This window comes from Lolium perenne, chromosome 4 (assembly GCF_019359855.2).
Source record: "Lolium perenne isolate Kyuss_39 chromosome 4, Kyuss_2.0, whole genome shotgun sequence".
Lineage (NCBI taxonomy): Eukaryota > Viridiplantae > Streptophyta > Magnoliopsida > Poales > Poaceae > Lolium > Lolium perenne.
This window is the reverse complement of record NC_067247.2, coordinates 115,298,914-115,318,639: the sequence shown is the minus strand read 5'-3', so window position 1 is coordinate 115,318,639 and position 19,726 is coordinate 115,298,914. Positions and strand designations below refer to the sequence as shown.

The 19,726-nt window shown below is 48.9% G+C and overlaps 2 protein-coding genes across 2 annotated transcripts; both read right to left on the bottom strand.

The window, feature by feature from the left end:
• Positions 1–6,673: 6,673 nt before the first annotated feature.
• LOC127347114 (uncharacterized) lies at positions 6,674–7,987 on the bottom strand. Its single transcript, XM_051373339.1, has one exon. The coding sequence runs from the start codon at positions 7,985–7,987 to the stop codon at positions 6,674–6,676; it is 1,314 nt and encodes a 437-aa protein (XP_051229299.1).
• A 2,402-nt stretch (positions 7,988–10,389) lies between these two features.
• On the bottom strand, positions 10,390–15,305 carry LOC127347113 (putative F-box/LRR-repeat protein At3g58880). The gene is made up of 4 exons (XM_051373338.2): positions 15,248–15,305; positions 12,583–13,646; positions 10,956–11,132; positions 10,390–10,825 (listed from the first exon to the last, which is right to left on the bottom strand). Exons 1-4 carry the CDS (start codon positions 15,303–15,305, stop codon positions 10,520–10,522), a joined length of 1,605 nt encoding a protein of 534 aa, XP_051229298.1. The 3' UTR covers positions 10,390–10,519.
• Positions 15,306–19,726: the final 4,421 nt, after the last annotated feature.

The window sequence follows — 19,726 nt, the reverse complement described above, 5'->3', positions numbered from 1 at the left end:
GCACCGTCTTTGCTGGCCTCGAGGCTCGAACCCCACTCGCCTTGAAGCTCATGTGCTCGATCAATGGCATTCCTTCATCACATTGTTAAGTGTCGTAGACGGCACTAACACGAGCATGGGGGTGGAAGACCCGTGGACGGCCAAGGCATGCGCCTGTTGTGGCCATACAAGCATGCATGTCCTTTCACATCACCACTGAGCTGTGTAGAAGGGGTTTCCTCACCCTCTCTCCCTATAAATATCCCTCCCCAGTCCCCCTCTCTCCGAGGAGGAGTCCAATCATTCTCTCACTTGATACCACTAGATACTCTCCTCGAGGTAGAAGAGAGTCAGGGGCAGGCCCTGTTGGCCCCCGCCTCCGCCACTGGCACATATGTACGTGATATTAAGAACCCTCCTCTTCAATTCTTGGAGAGCTCAACGAAAGAATGCCTAGATATCTACAAACCACGACTTCATCTGTTGTTGCTAGATTATGGTCACCCATTCTATCTCCGGTAAAATTCCAACCGTTGGTTTTGTCCGGTAGCTCTCTGAACGGAGTGAGAAGAATAATAGGAGGATATGAGCACCACCGTCATTACTGGGAGAGGAGGGAGAAGAAGGTGTCGCACCACCACAACCACTTCTGTTCCTCTACCACATCCACCGTCCTCTCTGCTCGAGGGCCGGCTCTAGCCCAGGGCAGCAGGTGCGACTGCCCGGGGCCCATCCAAACTTGGAGCCCATAACGAGTAATGCAATACTAGTACATAGGTAGTGCATCGGCTCAACAAAAAAAAATAGTACATAGGTAGTGCAGGGTAGAAAAAAACAGCACATGCCCAACATCTATCCAACGAAAAGCTGACCTGAATCTGCACATACTCGTTTCCCTAAAACAAAGGAAAATATTAGATTGTTCTCTAGGTACCTCTTCGTTCTCATACGAACCCATCAGGCACGGAGGCATGCATGATGGAGCGACGACAAGGAAACTAGCTACATAGCAGAGCAATATTCTACAGGCAATTTTCAGATTAGTTTCTATTAGCCCGGGCTCTGCATGTCGTACTTTTTTATTTTACCAATCTGGTTATTGATTCGTATTCTTTTTCCACGGCAGTTGCCCCTTTCTCAATCTCAATAATTTTAATTAATTTCTACAGACTACACTTGCAGCTGCTTCTTTAGCATTGATTCAGTATTCAGATAGTACATCACCTGGTTTTCGATGATGGGATAGTTCGGTTTGGGATAAAGGAATAAATAACTGCAACGTTCAGGTGTGATCTCTTCTTCTTTTTTATGTTGCCCAAAAAACATTTATAAGAATGCGAGGAAAGAAACATGACGAAATGGGAAAATAAGTTAATTGAATCTTCAAAAAAAGGGCTATCAGTAAATTGCATTAAGGCGTGACAGGAATTGTGAGAAATTAGATATCAATAATGCCGAACAACAACAACAACATGATGAGACTTCCGATGCCCAAGAGTATACTGAAAATTGTAGCGACCATTAGAATCCTAGAAAGGTAGATGAACAATTATTTTGTCCATTAATTTATGAAATTGGCTTATTTTCTTTGGTATAAACGTTGGGCCCATTCATTGAGTTCGCCCTGGGGCCTCTGAAAATCCAGAGCCAGCCCTGCTCGAGGCTTGCACGCTTAAGCGGTGCCTCACCGCCCCATACTTCCCAGTCCTCCTCCTTCAATCCACCACCCTAACCATCACTGTAAACTCTGATGCCACCATCTTTATCTCTAGTGCTAGCGCACCCTCTCCCCCCCCCCCCCGACACACACACAGACACCTCGGACTATTCTCGTTGTCACCTTCTCTGTGTTGGCTCCTGTGATGTTGTAGTGGTGGTGAGGGTGGTCGCCGAGGGGGGCCATGGTTTTGGCCACATGGTGGGAGAAGATAGCATGAGAGAGAAGAGAAAATGAGGGGGAGAGGGAGGAAGCATGGATGCGCAAGTTGGTAAGCACGCTAAGTTTTCAATCCTTGTACGCATGCAATGACGAAGAACATGCATGCATGTCCGAGGGGGGGGGGGGGGGAAGAATGTATACATGGCCAACCGTGCCCACATAAAAATGCAAAGAGTGTTGACATTCTTTTCATGGCTAGCTAGCTTAATTATTGATGAATGTATGCTTTTATGTATGTACCGTGTGTAGACCTATCATATATATGTTGGTTGGGTGGAGGTCACCACCATGCTGCAGTATGTGATTGAAGTAAAAGTAATTAACAAAGAAACAATGATACCGGTGGAGATGCTCTAGTATGCATGCACCAGGATCGAGAACGAGGTTTATGACCACGAAGAACATGATGGCCACCTTCCTTGATGTTGGCAGTCGCCTAATATCAAATCGATGCCACCATGTTGTGCCACATGCTCCTCATCATCGTCCGTGATCACCAATGTGAGGAGGGCGACCAGGGTCGGGAGGCGGTTTTTGAGAGACAACACCGATAGTAACGTTGTCAAGAATGAAAATAGGTGGAGGGCCATGGAGTCGAAGGACTTTACATACAACTAGAGAGAGATGATCTAGGGTGATGCACCCAGCATACCCCGATGGTAGCACCCATATTAAAATTCATACACAATACAAAGTTTTGTATTGTGTCTTTCTATTTAAATCAACCTTATGTACGCATACTAGGGTTTTTCTTTTTAAATCAACTCCATGCAAAAAAAAGATAAGGTTTTCAAGGGTTTTTCCATGATTTACTGTGCCATCTCCTTAATACATGTCCATGGAAAGGGAAACATGTGGCCTTCACCCCAAAGTTGTTACTTTATGTAAATTTCGTATTTTAGTGGTAGAATAGGGTAAAGAAATACAAACTTAATAAGAGGCCAAATTCTTAGAAATGTTGGTTCGGTTGCTTCGAAGTTCGAGTTTTCTCCAATAAGTCCAGGAAATTGGGATAGTCATGTTTTAAAAGAGGTGCCATTTAGAAGTTATGTATCCATTTTACTATGTACAAAAACATTATATACCATATTATGAGTTCCAACAACAAAGCTAGGGCTTCCGACAATGTTTGACATGATTTCATGTGTCCCAATGTCCTACGCGCACCCATAACAAAAATAGGCTAGTTTTTTACACAAAAATCGGTGATTTTATGTGACTTTCCTTTTTTATTGATATAATATAGCATAGAAAAAAGACAAACTCAAATATATGTCAAGTTCTTAAAAACGAGGTTGTTTCGAAGCATGAGTTTTCCACTACAAGTCCAAAAACTTCCTCAAGATAGTCTTGTTTGTGAAGGAGACGCCACTAAGTGTACGCAAGTTTCCAGTTTACATCAACTACATATACCCATAATAGGACTCGAGTCCAAAAAAATAAATATAGGGTTTTAGAGGTTTTTTTTGGCGTGATCTCATGTGCCCCTTCCTGGCATCGTTTCTAGAGAAACTCTATTGTGTGTGACCATTCCTCATGTCGTTTATAGAGCAACTCTATTATGTGGAACTCGTGACGTCAACCCCCTTAACTTTCTATCGTAAGTGGCAATTACATGTGATTTGTCTATTTACACCTCCCTTATATGCCCACATATTAAGCCCCAATAAAAGAGCGGGGGAGATTTTTAAAGTGGGATTGCGAACTAAAAGTCCAAAATATTTTTGCAAGATTGGTTCTTGCATTGATTTTCATGTGTCCCTTAATTTGTTCTATGGCTCTCATACCCTAAATTTGTTCCAAATTGGTGATTTATGTCCTTTCGTATTTGTTAATTGTAAAACAAAGCCACGGCTATGATGAGAGAAAGTTTCAGGAAAGGGGTGAGAAGAAACAGAGTGGAAGAGAGAGAGGTAAAGAGATGTCAAGATAAAGCGGTGGGTAAGAGAGGCAGATGGTGAACTCAAAAGGTGGTGCTTTACGTAACATTCACACAAAATAGGAGAAAACAAGAACGTATAGAAAAAATCCGAGTGCCTTACAAGGACATCTGACAAGCATTTTACGCAGGAGAGGTTTGCCAAATGTTCCGTGCACGGTACCGAGTAAGAGGACACCATTTTCAACTCACCCACTAACGATGCCGAGCTTGAACACATGTCCATCATTTGTAAGTGCAATTAAGGCGCATATCAAGAAGACCCCAGGGACAAATAGGAGACTACTTGTCGAGCAGGAGCTAGCCTCTTGGCTATCACCTTGGTTAGATACGTGATGGCTGCAATGCATGAGCAGCCTGATGCATGCATGTGTTGTTGGTGTAATAGCCATCATAAGATTGACTGGTTGCATGAGCTATGTTGTTTGTATGTTAGTATTTATTTCTGTACCGGTAGTATATTGTGTGCTTGTGTGATCCGGAGGCCCGAAAAAGATCAAAACCCGTTGCAAAATTTCCCTTCCGATTAGTACTAGGTAGCTGTTGAATTAGTTTTTTTCTTAAATGAAATGCAGAGATATTTTGCTGGTTTATTACTCACTCTGATACATGATAAGTGTCGAGGTTTTAGTTTAAATTTGAAAAAAAAATGAACTAAAGGCCAGACGTTTATTATGGATCGGGAGGGAGTAGTCCACTTTGGAGAGGAAGTGGTAGCATACAATATCCTCCTCCTTTCAAGTGTTAGAGCATCTCCAGTCGCGTCCCCCAAAGGTCTTTGGGGTGCGCCGGACATTTTTTTCGTCCCCAGTCGCGCGCTCCAAAGCCTCCTTCCGCCCGGCGCGGCCCAATACGGTGTCCGGCGCTCCGAGCCCGTCCCCGCTCCACTGGGGACGCTTCGGGTGCGCTGGAAAGAGCGAGAAGCGAGGCGGGGAGTGGCGGTCCCGATGCGTCATTGACACACGAACGACGCCCAACCGTCGCCTACCTCGCGGCAGAGTTATTATTGGCACGCAACGACGGCGCAGTTGTTGGGAAGGGGAACCGCCGCAGTGGCAACCGCGTTGATCGACGCGCGAACCGCCGGAAAGGAGCGCGAATTCCGCAGAAGAGCAACTTCAACCCTCTTCGATATCTGCGCCGCCATTCATCCCCGCTCAATAAGACCCATATGTCTGCGCATTCCGATGTCCAACCGGTCGGCGCCCTTCATCTATCCTCTCCTCTTTGACCATGAGCAACCTCTCTTTGCCATCATACACGAATAGTGAGGAGAAGCCGCCGAGATGGCGCCCATTGGTGGGAAAGAACTGCCACATCTAGCAGCTCTAGTTCCCCGCCGATGGACGTCTAGGAGGACGAGGAAGAGGCCGACGAGGGCGAGGAGGGAGGAGGGGGAGGCCATCACCGACGACAGCCATGAGGAGGAGGAGGAGGAGGAGGAAGAGGACGAGGGTGGAGACGGCTGGAGGCGGTGGCAAAGAAGGAGGCAAGGGCTAGGGCGAAGGCGAAGGCGGAGGCGCAGCCGGCGAGCACCGACGACGACGAATACACCAATGACTACTCGTCGGAGGGGGACACAAGCTCCTCGGACGTGTCGAACGTCACTATCTCTTCGGAAGACGTGACGAGCAGGAAGCGGCTCTGTGAGGACGACGAGACGGGGCATCAAAGAAGAAGTAGTTTGAACATATATTTTCGCAGTTTTTATGTTTAATTTGTTTCAATATGCTGCACTACTTTAGAAATCTCGATTGTACATGTAAATTCCTTCTCTTTATTGAAATGAAAATGCAAAAGAAAGAGTTATTTTAATGTTTAGGGGATGCGTTTGGGTATTGTGATTGGGCAGCGACGCGCCCAAACATGGCACGAAGCGGAGGTATCCCACAAACGCTCGATCAGGCGCCGTTTGGAGGAGAAGAGTGAAGATGGGTTTAGTTATTTGGTTTGTCAAGAGATCGTTGTATATGCGAATAGATACAGCTGTGTTGGTTGATGGACACGGCAATTAATTTCCGGCGCGAGCGAGTTAATGGATTCCGAATTAATTGATCCGAATTAATTGATCGCTCATTTTAATTCTCGGCAGGTAATTAACGAGATTCCTTACTAATTTCCATCCCGAAAAGTTTGTGTTGGCTAGAAAATGATGATACACGTCGAAGTGAGAAGAATACAAAAAGAAAAAGGAAATTAATTAGGATGGATGGATGGAGCTGGTTTGATCGACTCCGGGCGCGAGCGAGCGAATGGATTAATTAGGGAGGAAGTTGCGTAGTCTTTGGGTGACACTAATGATGGATCGCTCATTAATTTTATGGGCCGGCCTTTGGGTAATTTTAACAAAAGTTGGTTCCTTAATGGATTTTGGTTTCGCGGCCATCGCTATCGATGTACAGCAGCATCCTTTATTCCTTTACTAATTCCAGTCCCGGGAAGTTAATTATTGCGGGCTGGATCGTGTGCGCGAGAAAGAAAAGAAAAGACTCGCATGGACCAAACTAAATGAATTGATCGATGACTCGCACGCGCGCGTCGTGAGCACAATTAATCCATCCATGCGCGCGCCAGCTGGCATGGATCGACCCGATTCGATCCATCCATGGAGCTTCACCGGGGTACGGGGCAGGAGCGCCTGGATGCACCACCGCCTCCTCCCGCAGTCCAGTCCCTAACGTGCGTGACCTCTCCACCTTGTCGAGCAGTGGATGCGGGGCAGGTGCGCCGGCCTGGATGAGATGCGGAGCGCGTCCGGCGCTATGACGCGCGGCGTCAACGAGGAGGCGCTGGTCCATAATCTGCCGCACGTACGGTCAGAAGCGAGCTATGGAAGCAAGGAGCGCCGCGCGGTCCATCTCGTACCCGCAGAAGTTTCTCCATCCATGGCACTCGACGCCACCCGCAAGCTTCTCCAGCGAATTCGTCGCGAGGTTCAACATGAAGGCGCCGCTGGTAGCGTCTCCGCCTTCCCTGGAGGTGAATAACACTGTGCCGCTCTTCTCGTTGAACCACCGCAACTTAAACGCAGTCCCTGAACTCACCGGGCCTTCGGGAACGTCGATCAATTCGCGCAACTCCCACTCAGTAACCAAACTCTGCGGCTTCAGGCTCTCCACGGTGATGGTGAGGCCGGTGAATAGCGCGTAGACGAAGCTCAGGCTCCCGTCCGGTGTCACGCCCAGCAAGCGGTAATCCGGAAAATAGTGCTCGATGTAGGGCACGAAGCAAACATCCGTGATCGCCTCCATGGGTGCGCCGTCGAGGCGCACGCCCAACGCCGCACGGTGCATGGGCCAGTATGCCACTCCGCGGACCACGACAGCAGGGCCTAGCCGGCGCAGCTTACCGGCATCCATCTTTGCGCCGGGCATCCTGCCTTCCGCCCCCCAGCTGCCGACGTCGGAGGAGAAGATCCGCAGCGCCGTGAAACTGCGGCGGTTGTAGACGAGGAGCACGCGGAAGAAGCCCGGCGGAGTGCTGGCGGCGTCAAGATCGTCGCCCGTGAGTATGGCGCACGCGTAGTACCCGGGGCAGTCCTCGCCGGCGAGGGAGGGAAGCACGGACACCTCCCCGGTCATGGGGTTGTAGACGCTGAGGGTGAGGCCTTGGGCGCGCTCCTCGCGCCGGAGCTCCAGGACGAGGCGCCCGTTCCGGGACGCGACAGGGCGGGCATGCTCGAACAGGCCGCCCAAGAGATGGGAGCCCAGCGACAGCGTGCTTAGGAGGTGCGCCGAGGCGGACGCTGTCGGCACGAAGCTCGGCTGCGCGGAGTCGCAAGGTCGGCGGCGCCTGTGGAAGGCGCGGGCGTCTTCGTTTTCTTGATGGAAGAAGCCGAGGGTGAGGTGCGTCTGGTACCGTGTGGGCGGAGGCAGAACGCGGCAGATGGCGGCGGCGTGCGTCGCCACGGCGAAGCCCCAGCGGCGGCACGTGGAGGAGAAGCGCGCGACGTCGGCGGCGCCCGAAGATGCGCGGGCAATGATCTCGGAGAGGACGTTGGCCGGTAGGGCCCCATCACCATCGGCGCGCCTGGTTCTGCTCCGGCGGTGGCGTCGCGACAGCCACCCGCCGTTGGGGTACGGCGTCGCCGCGGAACGGGCGCAATCCAGGTGTCGTCGAATCGGAGGCATCGATCTGGGCGTGTTAATGGGATCCTTATGTTTCTGTCGAGGGCATATTTGTAGGCCTGGGACGATCGCCTCGATCGATCAGCCATGCATATATGAATCGTGGACGGATTGCTCTCCGACTCCGGTTACCATTCTGTGACTCTGTGTAGAGTATATACAGTGCCACAAGTTTGTTGATTTTCTTGTACTTGTACCCATATCATGTACATGCTGGAATTGCAATAACTGAAACGTCCACGTTCCCGAACAAAATTTAAAGATAATAGTAAGTTAAAAACAGAGAAAGCTGTGTTTCCTAATGTCATTCAGTTTTCAAGTGACTTCTTCCCAGCAGAGGTCGTGACAAAGATGGCATAGGAGTACCTAGATTTTGCTCGTGTGCTGAAGCTGCATGTGCGTGTAGACCACCCGCTGCATTCAGAACCTACCAGACCGTCCACTCTACAGTGAAAAGCTTTCCAAGGTGATCTACGATATATAAAACACATAAACTAACATATCCACCTGCGCTCCCTAAATAGGCGCCGGCAGAAACGCCGCCACTGCCATATGGAAGACGCCGGCACAACATCCTTCATTGGTGAAGTCGAAGGACCAGTTGTCCTCCTCCTTTGGCGTCGGCGGCTCAGAAGGACCGGCGAGGTCGACAAAGTTCTCGCCGTGGTCCCTGGCGGACCACACCGCCGCCTGCCGCGGGGTGAGCGTGATCTGCCGGTAGTCCTCGTCGATGGAGCGGCCGATGATGAAGTGCTGCCCGGGGAACTCCTCCGGGTCGTCGCCGCCACGGAGGGCTGCCTGCGCCCCCGCCTCCATCTCCCACCATCTCTTCTTCGCCGGCGGAAGTGGTGGCGAGCCCGCGGCGTCCTCCTCCTTAAGGCGGCGGCGTTGGACCGTCCCGGTCGTCCTCCGAGCCGGAGCCGAAGATGCGCGCCTTGTCCCGTTGTGGATGACGACGCCGCCCGAAGGAGGCGCGTTTGCGGCCGAGCGCGTGCGGCCGCCGACGATCGACGATCCGGTGCACGAGCTCCTAGACGCCGTCGTCCTTGCTGGCGGCCTCTGTAGAGGCGGCGCCTCCGGCGCCATGCACTCCGCCTGCGGGTAGTAGAGCGTGACACGCGGGCGTCTCCGTGGATGCGCTGGCGGTAGCCGTACTCCGCCAGCATCATGTCGACGTCGCGGCCTTGCCACTAGGCCCGACGGCCGACGTGGTTGAAACGGTCGGCGTCGCGGCCGACCGACCGCGCGAGCTCAATGGTGGGATCCTCTTCAAACCGCCGCGGCCACATGGGGCTGTTGAGCGCGTTCGAAGGCTAGGTTCTGTCGACCGGCGACATGTGCGCTCATCGCTCGGTGATGAGGGCGCGCATCTTCGGTCCAGCCGGTGGCGGCGGCGGCACGGCGTAGCCGGCGTTGGACATGTGCCACCCGTGCGACAGCTTGAACTGCAGCGGCACGGGGATGCGCTGCCAATAGAGAATGTCCGCAACGTCGTAGGTCAGTTGGAGCGACCGGAGCCCACTGCCTCCGCTGCTCCTGTCGGCCTCGGCATTGTGTGCCATCGGAGGGTGTGTTGCCGGTGGGTGGGTGTGTCGCGCGGCGTCTGCGAATTGGTGGTCGCGGCGGCTAGGGTTGGAAGACGGGGGAGAAGAGGAGAGGAGCGTGCCGGTGCAGTTTTAAGGACAGTAGCGGACGCACATTGAAGGCTCGTGTGGGAGGTGGGTGGATGCCGCGTGGCCAGTCGCCGTTCTCGTCGCCGCTTCGGTTTCCACACGGGAGACCATTAACGCCGACAACCAACCTTCCCGTGTCGTTTTCAACGCTACCCATCGCCTCCTCTCGCTGCCAGGCGGAGCCCACCCGCAAAAACCGACATGCCGCGAGGTGCCGTCGCGCCCGATTCACGTCCTTCTATTGGGCTCGAAATTGCGCTGGCACTTTTTGGGGCGCGCGGTGCGAGCGCATTTTTGATGCTAGCCCCCAAAATGCTATCGGGAGCGCCGGTGGAGATGCTCTAACCAATCTAAGCATCAAACTAACTAAGATAGGATGCTTTTTTTTTTGAGAACACAGTACAACGCAGACGCTTACAAACACGCACGTACAAACACCCCTATGAACGCACGTACGCACACCCTACCCCTATGAGCACTGAGCCTGCATATCTTGAGGTTGACGAAGTCACCACTAAGATATGATGCATTATTTGAAGAATGATTAGACATCCATCCTAGAATGACAGCCCCCGAGCCCAAACAAACCAAATAATCACAACCGAAGAAAAGATGACAGCCAGCTACTCTTTTTATCAACAGGAATAGGAATCATCCAATAGACATTCAATAAAAAGAAGAACATGCCGGGCTTCCTTATTATGACAAGAAACATACATGCCTTCCTTTAAAAGAATAAATTATGCAGGTCAAACGAGGCGTTTGTACAAATGGAGGCATTCGGGACAGAGGTTTTGACTAAATAGAGACTATCTTTTTTACATATAGACTCTTGTCGCGCCAAGAAGCATAGAGTCATCATCTAGAACAGAAGCTGCTTGCTGCTTGCTGCTACAGTAACAAAACATTCGACAGAAGGATTTTCCTTAAAGATGTTGTATATTTCCGCCCATTCTCTGTTACTTCCCAAAATATTGGTGGAAAGTTGCACCGTCATTGTCTTCATCTGAGTTGCGCATCGGAACAGAAGTTTCAAGAAATCAATTTCGTGGTCATTTCCATTGAAACCATTTATTTCCACTTGTTCAAGAGCCACCAAGGAGACGCTCTGACTTCTCCAGTTTCGTGGTAGATCACAAGCACATTCTGGTGGACATGATTCTTCGTCCTGAAACAAAAGTGAAGTAATGCAGATTCTTCATATGCGAAAACATCATCAACTTACGTAGCTAACTCAATAAACTAAACAGATTTTGAAAAGTGTATACATCAAGGATCTTGGTTAAAGAATCAATTACCGCATGATGTCGAATGACCACCTTAAGCCTTCTTATAGTGGAACGAATTTCAAGTAGGTTCAACACTGCTGCTCCAAAAACATGTTCTCCGTTGAGTAAATATAGCTCCAGAACAGAAAAGGCGGGGAGCGGTCCTATATGTTGATTAAAGTTTCGCTCCGCGGGCGGCATATGCTTCTGCAAATGTTAAAAAATGGCGTGTGAAAAGGAAATAATTAACAATATAGCATATACAGTACCACAGAAGTAATTTGATCACCAAAGTGGAACATGCATACTTGTGTGATCTATGATACAAGGTCTATTCGTTGTTAGTTTCAAAAGAAGGGAAAATGAAGGTTTTTTTGTTTTCCATGGAAGGAAGTGCCTTCGAAGAGAGACATCAAAATGGTAGTTGCCAAGTTTTATGCAAAACTAAACTGAAGTTTACACCAAGGTGAGTAAACATCAGCCATTCATTATCTTATCTATGGATAAATTTGAAACTTCTTGCGATACACCCACACATGTATTAAAAAATATTTATTTTGGAATAGTTGAACTTCACAATCTACGAGAAGAAGATATCTGATGAATAAAGGAAGAAGACCGAAGAGAAGCTAGAGCTAGCACTAGACGCAACCTGGAAGATGGAGAAGCAATGAAGAAGATCGAGGAAGAAAAGAAGTCAATCGAAGAAGATAAGAAAATTCAAGAAGACAATGAAAATTGAGCTACACTTGGACAATATCCTCCACGAACACAAGATAAAGGCCATTGCATCTAGGTTGGAGACGAAGATCAAAACATAAGCTCTTGGCAAAGAAATATGTCTACGGTGCACGATTATAATTGCAATAGTATGATTATATAAAGGCATGAAGTAGTTTTATCTCGTATGTTAGTCCAAGAATTAAATTTATGGACCACCTTTTAGGAAAGTTGCTAGAGACGAGCAATTTTGACTCCCCCAAAAAATCTCTCCCCTGTCCCAAAAACATCCTTTTGGAAGTGAAATATTGTGGATCTTAGGGGAGATGCTCTAAGCACATGCATACAAGTATACAATAGCAGAACCAACATATACATCGAACTCTTGAACAAGTCATGTAACATATTTGTATTCCTCCATCCACTTTCCATTCTCGATAACAAAAACGCATATAAAGTAAGAAGATTTATCACCTTACTTTTAGTGGGGTCTTTAGCAATAAGATTTCGAGAAATTACTCACTTTTTCAGTTATGTGTACTGCTTGGTATTCAGTTAATTTGAGAAACCTGACAGCATGTGTTGCCCTATTTACAACTTGTCTACCTGATCTCGATAAGGATTTTTTTTTGAGATTGTCTATAACAAGGACTATACATGACATTTGAACATGCTACATTCATATTACTGAAATCCTTTACTTTTTGTACTATAATTCTAGATAAACATATAAGGTCCAAGTATGCATCTCCTCTATTATTTTTTGAGAAAGAGGATGCCCCAGGTCTCGTCGATTGATGCATAAACCCATTACATCTCGTCTATTGTGTCATAGACAAACTATTATTTAGATATACATGTTGACATGTTGCTCATGTAGTCTCAGATAACTACCAGTTAATTAACAAGAATATAAAGGTTCAGTAGACAACCATACCGTATGCCGAAGCATCTTAGCGTCTATGAACAGCCGTAGGGTGCGGGCACTATTCTCTGTCAATAGTTTGAGTCTTTGCAGACGCCACCACTCGCCAACCCCAATATTTTGGTAGGAACTACGGCACTCCCACAAGACATCTTCCACCATCGGCGCCGAGAAGCACGACAAGGTGAAGAAGAACCACACTTGGATATCCATTGTCAGCCGCTTAAGCACGGGAGCCATTATGTGAATGCACTGCGTATAAAAGCTCTGCTTCACCACAAGCTCCTCGATCGTTGGCGAGTGAACCTTGATCGTGCCGATGGCGCACTGGAGCAACTCTAGGACGCGCAGGCGAGGGCACCGCCTGACCAGCGCATCCGTGTTCAAGTGGCAGCGCGACATGGTCAGCCGCTCCAGCACCGGGAACACGGCGCCCTGCGCCGGCGGTGTCAGCTGGAGGTTGTGCACGGTCAGCTTCATCGAGATTGCGCGGTCGAAGCAGGGGACGGATCGATCTTTGTCGGTGAGGACGAGATTCGCCGGCGCGAGCCGCGCGGCGGCACGGAGCAGTGCGGAGACGCGCGCAGGGTCCGTGATCCTGTGTTTTTCGGGTATGTCTATTTCGAGGAAGGACAGAGCGGGGCGCCCGGCCTGGCCGAGCGCGGCGCCGAGAGCGCCTGCCCCGATCTCGCGGAAGTGGAGCTCCGGTAGGCACCTCCACAGGCCGCGCCAACGCCGGGAGAGGAAGCTAGTGCGGGCGGCGTCGCGGGCGCAACGGAGGCGGCCGAGGATCTGGAGGAGCAAGTCATCGGGAAGGGAACTGATCCGATCCACGCCGTCGCCGTCCGCTAAAGAGCGACGGCGTGCTCCGTGCCGCGATGGTGGGATGAGTCGACGGCCGGACCGTAACTCCATCAGTGAGCTCGCACAGAAGGCAGCCACGGGCGAGTCGAGTAACCGGGTGCTGTAGATGGGAATGGCGGCGGCGGCCGCGGCGGCGGCCCGGGCGATAGGAAACTGGCCAACTGGGAACTCGGACGGTTCCGCTCCCGAGTTTGGCTCGAGGAACAAAATCCCTCAAATGAAATTAAGAATATTCCAGAAATGTAGGGATTCTAAATACTCCTTTCGTCTCGTGAAACTATCTAGATATCCTAGAATTTTGAAAAATCTTAGATAACTGTTATAGGACGAAAGAGTACGAAATATTAGGCTAAAATCTATGAAGAAAGTTTCTTACGCTTAATTTTAAGTAAATTACATTTAAACCTAGTCTTTATTGAGTTATTTGTTTATTAAAATTCCACCAACTTTGGTGAGAACTTCGGATCCCTTACAATGTAGACGACTAACCACCTGAGTATCCTTCAAAGAATATATTTGCTCCTCTAAAAAATGTGATTCTAACCGAACCCATGCTTAACTTTTCAAAGCCTACATTTAGCTCACATATTTCATCGAACACTTGTTATGCGTCTCCGCAGCGAGTGACGATGATGGTGACAATGACGGGACGATTAGCACCTGCAAGGATCCTTCAACGGAAAAAAATCGAGCTCGAAAGTGTGCCATTCCACTGCCCGCGTCTGCCAAGTGACATCCTTGACAACTACTAGATTTAGATGTGCACCTTGGCGCACGATTCCATGGAGATCATGGCAATAATCATTTTGTATAACTGAGACAAAATAGTTGCCAATATGAGTTTTTAGCTTTTAATGGAAGCAATTAAGATAAAAATTTGCATAACTTCTGAATATCTTACTCTTAGTTATTGGAACTGTAGAAGGATAGAGAGGGAGAGAGATTGACGGAATATGTTGAATGTTGTATTGCGCCTTATGGGCGAGTATATATAGGGTACAAGATTTGGAGGCTAAGAAGCTCTCCCAGAGATAAGGCAGGAGATGAATGACAAATCCTATACAAATCCTGTGACATCTAATACTACCTAATATCTCTCTAACACCCCCCCGCAGTCGTAGCGGTAGCGACGTGAACAAGAGTAGCGTCGCGGACGGTCAGACTGGAGAAGAAGCTGGTGAGGCGCAGGCGAGGTGGTAGCCCTTTGTGCCGATGTCGAGGTAGCCGAGAGCGTGGGTGCCGCAACCTTGGTCGAGGGAGCCGCGCGAGGAATTGCCGTGGTCGATGTCGTGGGCGGGTGCCGGTGTCGATGTAGCCGCAAGCGCGTAGTGCGCGAGGAGAGTGACGGAGACGCATCGAGGCAGTCGTGGAGGTTTGTCGATGCCGAAGTCGATGCAGTCCGAGCCGTCGAGGACGAGGTGCGGCCCTAGTTTTGCCAGAACCAGGCGCACGTCGGGGACGAAGGCATACTTCGGTTCTGCCAGAACCGAGTACACATAGAAGAAGTCGGTGACGCGGTCGAGGCAGTCGTAGAGGCGATGCCGATGAAGACGTTGTCGAAGCCGATGAAGACGAGACGTCCGGCGCGAGTTTGCCAGACTCGGGAACGTGTCGGGGACGAAGGCACTTCCGGTGTTGCCAGTACCGGGCATGCGAAGGGCAGGGACCATCATGAACTTATCGCCGTGTCAGAGGGACTAGCAGAGGAGGCCTCCGGAAGCGTCGCGGTCGCAGATCGACGGAGATGCCGACGCTGCCCGCGGTTCTCAGAGTAGAGTAGCAGGTGGTGTAGACGGGGACGAGGCGATGGCACGGGCGACGAAGTCGAGACGGTTGGAGACGTAGAAGGCGGCTAATCCAGCGGTGACCATGGGTGGTCATGCTGGACGCCTAGACGGGCATTGCGGTGGTCGGCGAGCCCAGCGCGACCTGAAGTGGTTGGCTAGCCCAGCGGCGACCTGGGGTGGGGGCACGGCGGCGGTACACGAAGTAGGCGAGGAAGACCCAGCGGCGTGACGAAGACCATGCGCGGATGGAGGCGACCCGCGCCGAAGAGGCGGCGCTGTGGTGGCCTCGGACATCGACGCGCGGGGGACGGCGAAGGCGACCGCGTGCGGCGATGCCACGGCCTGAGGGGCCGGTGTAGCTGCAGGTCGCGAGTCGGTGCAGCGGCGGGACGCCACCAGCGACGTACGTGCCTCAGAAGGCGCGTCGTTGGCTAGAAGTGTGGACCAAAGGCGGCGGCGCTGCGACCCGAAGGGGCGACGCAGCGGCAACCCGATGCTCAATCGGTGGTATGCGCGTGCTCGGGGACGTGCTTGGCGGAGACGTGTGCGGGCTCGGTTGATCAGACCGACGGCGGCGCTACACGTGCCATGGCGTAGACTACGCGCCGCAGATCGGAGTCGTTGGCGACGTTGTCGTTGATGTCCTGGGCGATGACGGCGGAGACGAACCGGCGATGGAGACCGTGCAGGCGAAGGCGGCCGGCTGTGACGCAAACGGCGTCCCATGTGCATCGCGTGCAGCCGTGCCGCACGGTCGATGGAGGCGGTGCCAGGCCCGGTCAACCGGCTCTACGACCGGCCCGGTCGGCCCTGGTCCCGGTTGGACCGGCTGCTAGACCGGACCAGCCGGCCACAGTCCCGGTCGTCCAGGGGGCACCGCTCACCCGCTCGGTCGGCCGCCCGGTCAGACCGGCTGATGGACCGGACCAGCCGGCCACGGTCCCGGTCAAACCGGCTGCTGGGCCGGACAGGCCGAGGCGGAGACGACGCGGGCGAGCCGGCCGCGGCAGCCTACCAAGGCAGGCGCTACAGCCAGCCAGCGAGTCGACCGCGGTGGCCGGCGTAGGGCGGATGATGGAGGAGAGCCGGTGCAAAGTCGACGCCGATGTTGGAGTAGAGGCGCGTGATGACGGCGGCGGTGGGCGACTCAATCCGATCTATGATCGGTAAAACCAAAAAGAAAACGCCGGTCGAGCGACCGGCGGAGGAAAAAGAAAACCAATCTACAGATTGGAAAAAAAAATGACTCGAGGGCAGCTGATCAACAGATCGGCGGACGAACCCTCATACGGGTTGCGCGGCCCCCGGAGTAGGCCATGGAGATTGACCTCCCCGGGGGCGGCGCGAGCGGAAGCGCGGGCGGCGGCTAGGTCAAGGAGCGTGCCGCTCTGATACCATGTAGAAGGATAGAGAGGGAGAGAGATTGACGGAATATGTTGGATGTTGTATTGCGCCTTATGGGCGAGTATATATAGGGTACAAGACTTGGAGGCTAAGAAGCTCTCCCAGAGATAAGGCAGGAGATGAATGACAAATCCTATACAAATCCCGTGACATCTAATACTACCTAATATATCTCTAACAGGAACCAATATATTCTGTTCTTATGATGTATGCTTTTTTTTGTGTGGATCTCCTGGATCTGGGACTCAATATGTTATGACTAACAAAGTGAAAAACACACATGACCGTTCAAAATGGAAGCAAAGAAAAAATGGCGAAAGAAACATCCACATAAGTTGCACGACTATTGCAGCACAGGAGACAATTTCCTGCCCGCCTCGTTAACATATTCAATGAACTTTAACTTAACTACTAAAATCTAATTTTCTACCATAATTCTTAGCATTCTACCTGTACATATAATAGAGTGCCATGCTTGTCATGCATACTTCCAAAACTAAAGTAATTACATGAGTTTCAAGGCATCGAAAAGTTAACTCTGACCATATGAATTAACTGTTATAGGGTTCCAGTTTGGGTTTTTGACAAAGGTCAACAATCAATGGTCAAATGCAGCTCACATGTTCATCTCACGGGATTGCTGGAGAGTCCATTCATCGGATTTATGCCCTGATGGTATCAACCACTCAGCAACAGAGCATGCTCATGCTCAACATCATACTTGAGCAGCTTGAAACCATAACTAATGAATGATAAGAAGAAAGTGGCAAAGCGCAGTAGTAGACCACTAATGCAAACGCATTAGCATGCCTTCTGTGATGTGAAGCCTATAGAGTTCCACATTCTTGTATCAACAACCACCAGCCAACATAACTCCCTTCTGGATAAACTAAGATATTAGAAAATACCATCAGCCGAAAATTAACATTGGCATATATTATTTGTCTAAAACCATACATGGGGTTGGAAGAATGCATTGTCTAAAAATATCAGTAGCGTTTTTGGATCACAACAAGCTGAAAAGTGTGAGAAAAGAAAACAACAAATGAAAACTGTTATAATTACCCATTTCAGATCGAAGAGGAAGTTTTTTGTCATATATGCCTGGACATCCTAATGGCATGACTTGGTCAGGACATCGGAACTAAATGTAACATTAACCACTCGCATTCATTTGTTATGATCAGACCTACAAGAAGACCTTATAGTTGTACTGCAAAGAAAATTGATGCATTAAACATAAGAAAATCATCGAATAAAGCTGAGCCTAAATTTTTGGGGAGTTGAATATGGAAAGCAAAATCATGTATAGAACATGGTTTACAGACATAACTACATGATATACTAAGCTCATCTATTATAGTGCAGTAAAAATAATTTGAGGCCTCCTTGCAATGTGCATCCAGATCATCATCGTTGCTGCAATATGTATATATATCAAACTAAAACATGGTCACGGCGGAAGATATTATATTCAGAATATATCTGAACCAATGAAAAAAAAAGGATACATGTATTTTATAGATTAAAGGTGTTGAAAATCATACATGTGCGAGGGGCAGTGTGGGGCTGGAGGAGGCCAGGTATGGCTGCAGGAAGGGACAACAATATCTATTTGGAATTGACTTGCTTAAGCCTGTATAAGGACAACAATATCCTATAAGCTGGAATTCTCTATCCAAAATCAGGAGCTCTCACCTCACTAACCTACTTTCCATCTTGAATAAGCTAAAGAGATTATATCAACTATTAGGCACAAGGAAAACAAGATACTCAGCACTGACCATAGCCTGCACGAAGCTTGCTAAAATTATGGTGCTTGATGCTTCACTATCTATACGTGTTAAGCAACAATAGGTAGAAGCTTATGCTTCTATTTAAGAAGAAATATGGGTTGATACTTAGCAATGGATGAGTCCATAACAAACTGGAATCCAATATGAATAACACAAGCAGCTACCTTGTAATCTAATAAGAACCAATGGTCAATCATATATTAAGAAGAGGTGTAAAGAAGAGAAGCAAGCTTACATGAAATAAACAATGGGGTTTCCTGTAGAACAAAAGGCTCGACATGTCAGACAATATACAATTGGCACCCTTGTCATATGACCTGCAATTTAAAGTATTAAATTTCAGGTATGCACACTCCCTCTAGGTATAAGATACATCTCAGATACATTTTCTTATTGTTGTTTTGCTTCAATGTCTTTCCCTACCTGAATAGAGCTGCAAGGGTCATGTACACCTTCCTAAATAGTTTTGCCACTGTTAGTTGTAAAATAACATGAACCCTTTATCCACCTTACAAATCAAAATGAGCTTGTTTAAAAAATTTAAAAGCGGTAACAAATTGCCATTGCGTGACAAAATAAATTAAGAAATTTAACTGTAGGTTAGGTAAATGAAAATTTCGCATTTTCGTAGAGCTAATTGAGTGATGTCAAGAAAGAATGACTACAGATGCAATGGAATTTGTATGGCACCCTGTGACCAATTACAAAATAGTGGAGAAAATGCTTTCACCAAATTTCCAAATATGAAATACTTTAGATAAATATTTGGAGTACATGCATTAATAAATCAGAGCTGCTCCTTCTGCATAATCTTAGTTGGATAATTTTTCAAACAAGATAACTCAAAAGACAGAAGAAAAATGCCAAGAAATCCATACCATGTTGACCAAAACAGTTGCGGATATAGCCACAATGCTGGCACAATATAATGGCCATCACTAAAAATCCCAAGGACCATACAAGCTTGCATCAATTAAATCGAATCCACGATCCATCAAACACTTCAGTATTGTATCATCAAAGCCGAGTTTAAGTTCTGAAGGTATAAGAAATAAATACTTAAACTTGCGTTGCCAATGCTAGCATGTCATCGACCTTGTCGAGAGTGCCATTCCTGGACAAAACAAATAAGGATTTTATTTTATTTTATGAATCATACACCTTATTGAGAAAATAAAACAGTTGGAACCTTTTATAACTCAAAACCAGCCTACTGCCATAATTTGGTGATGAAGTATATTTCAATACAAAAATATGCTTGGATGCAGAAGGGCACATACTAAATCCATGTTCAGATGAGAAACA

What these genes read in the sequence shown, in the direction of transcription:
- LOC127347114 (XM_051373339.1), bottom strand. Translation starts at nt 7,987, where the DNA reads ATGCCTCCGATTCGACGACACCTGGATTGCGCCCGTTCCGCGGCGACG.
- LOC127347113 (XM_051373338.2), bottom strand. Translation starts at nt 15,305, where the DNA reads ATGGTCACCGCTGGATTAGCCGCCTTCTACGTCTCCAACCGTCTCGAC. An exon ending in CCGTCTCGACTTCGTCGCCC is followed by an intron (nt 13,647 to 15,247) that starts GTGCCATCGCCT and finishes ATTTCATTTGAG; the next exon opens with GGATTTTGTTCCTCGAGCCA. An exon ending in TGGTCATTCGACATCATGCG is followed by an intron (nt 10,826 to 10,955) that starts GTAATTGATTCT and finishes CTTTTGTTTCAG; the next exon opens with GACGAAGAATCATGTCCACC.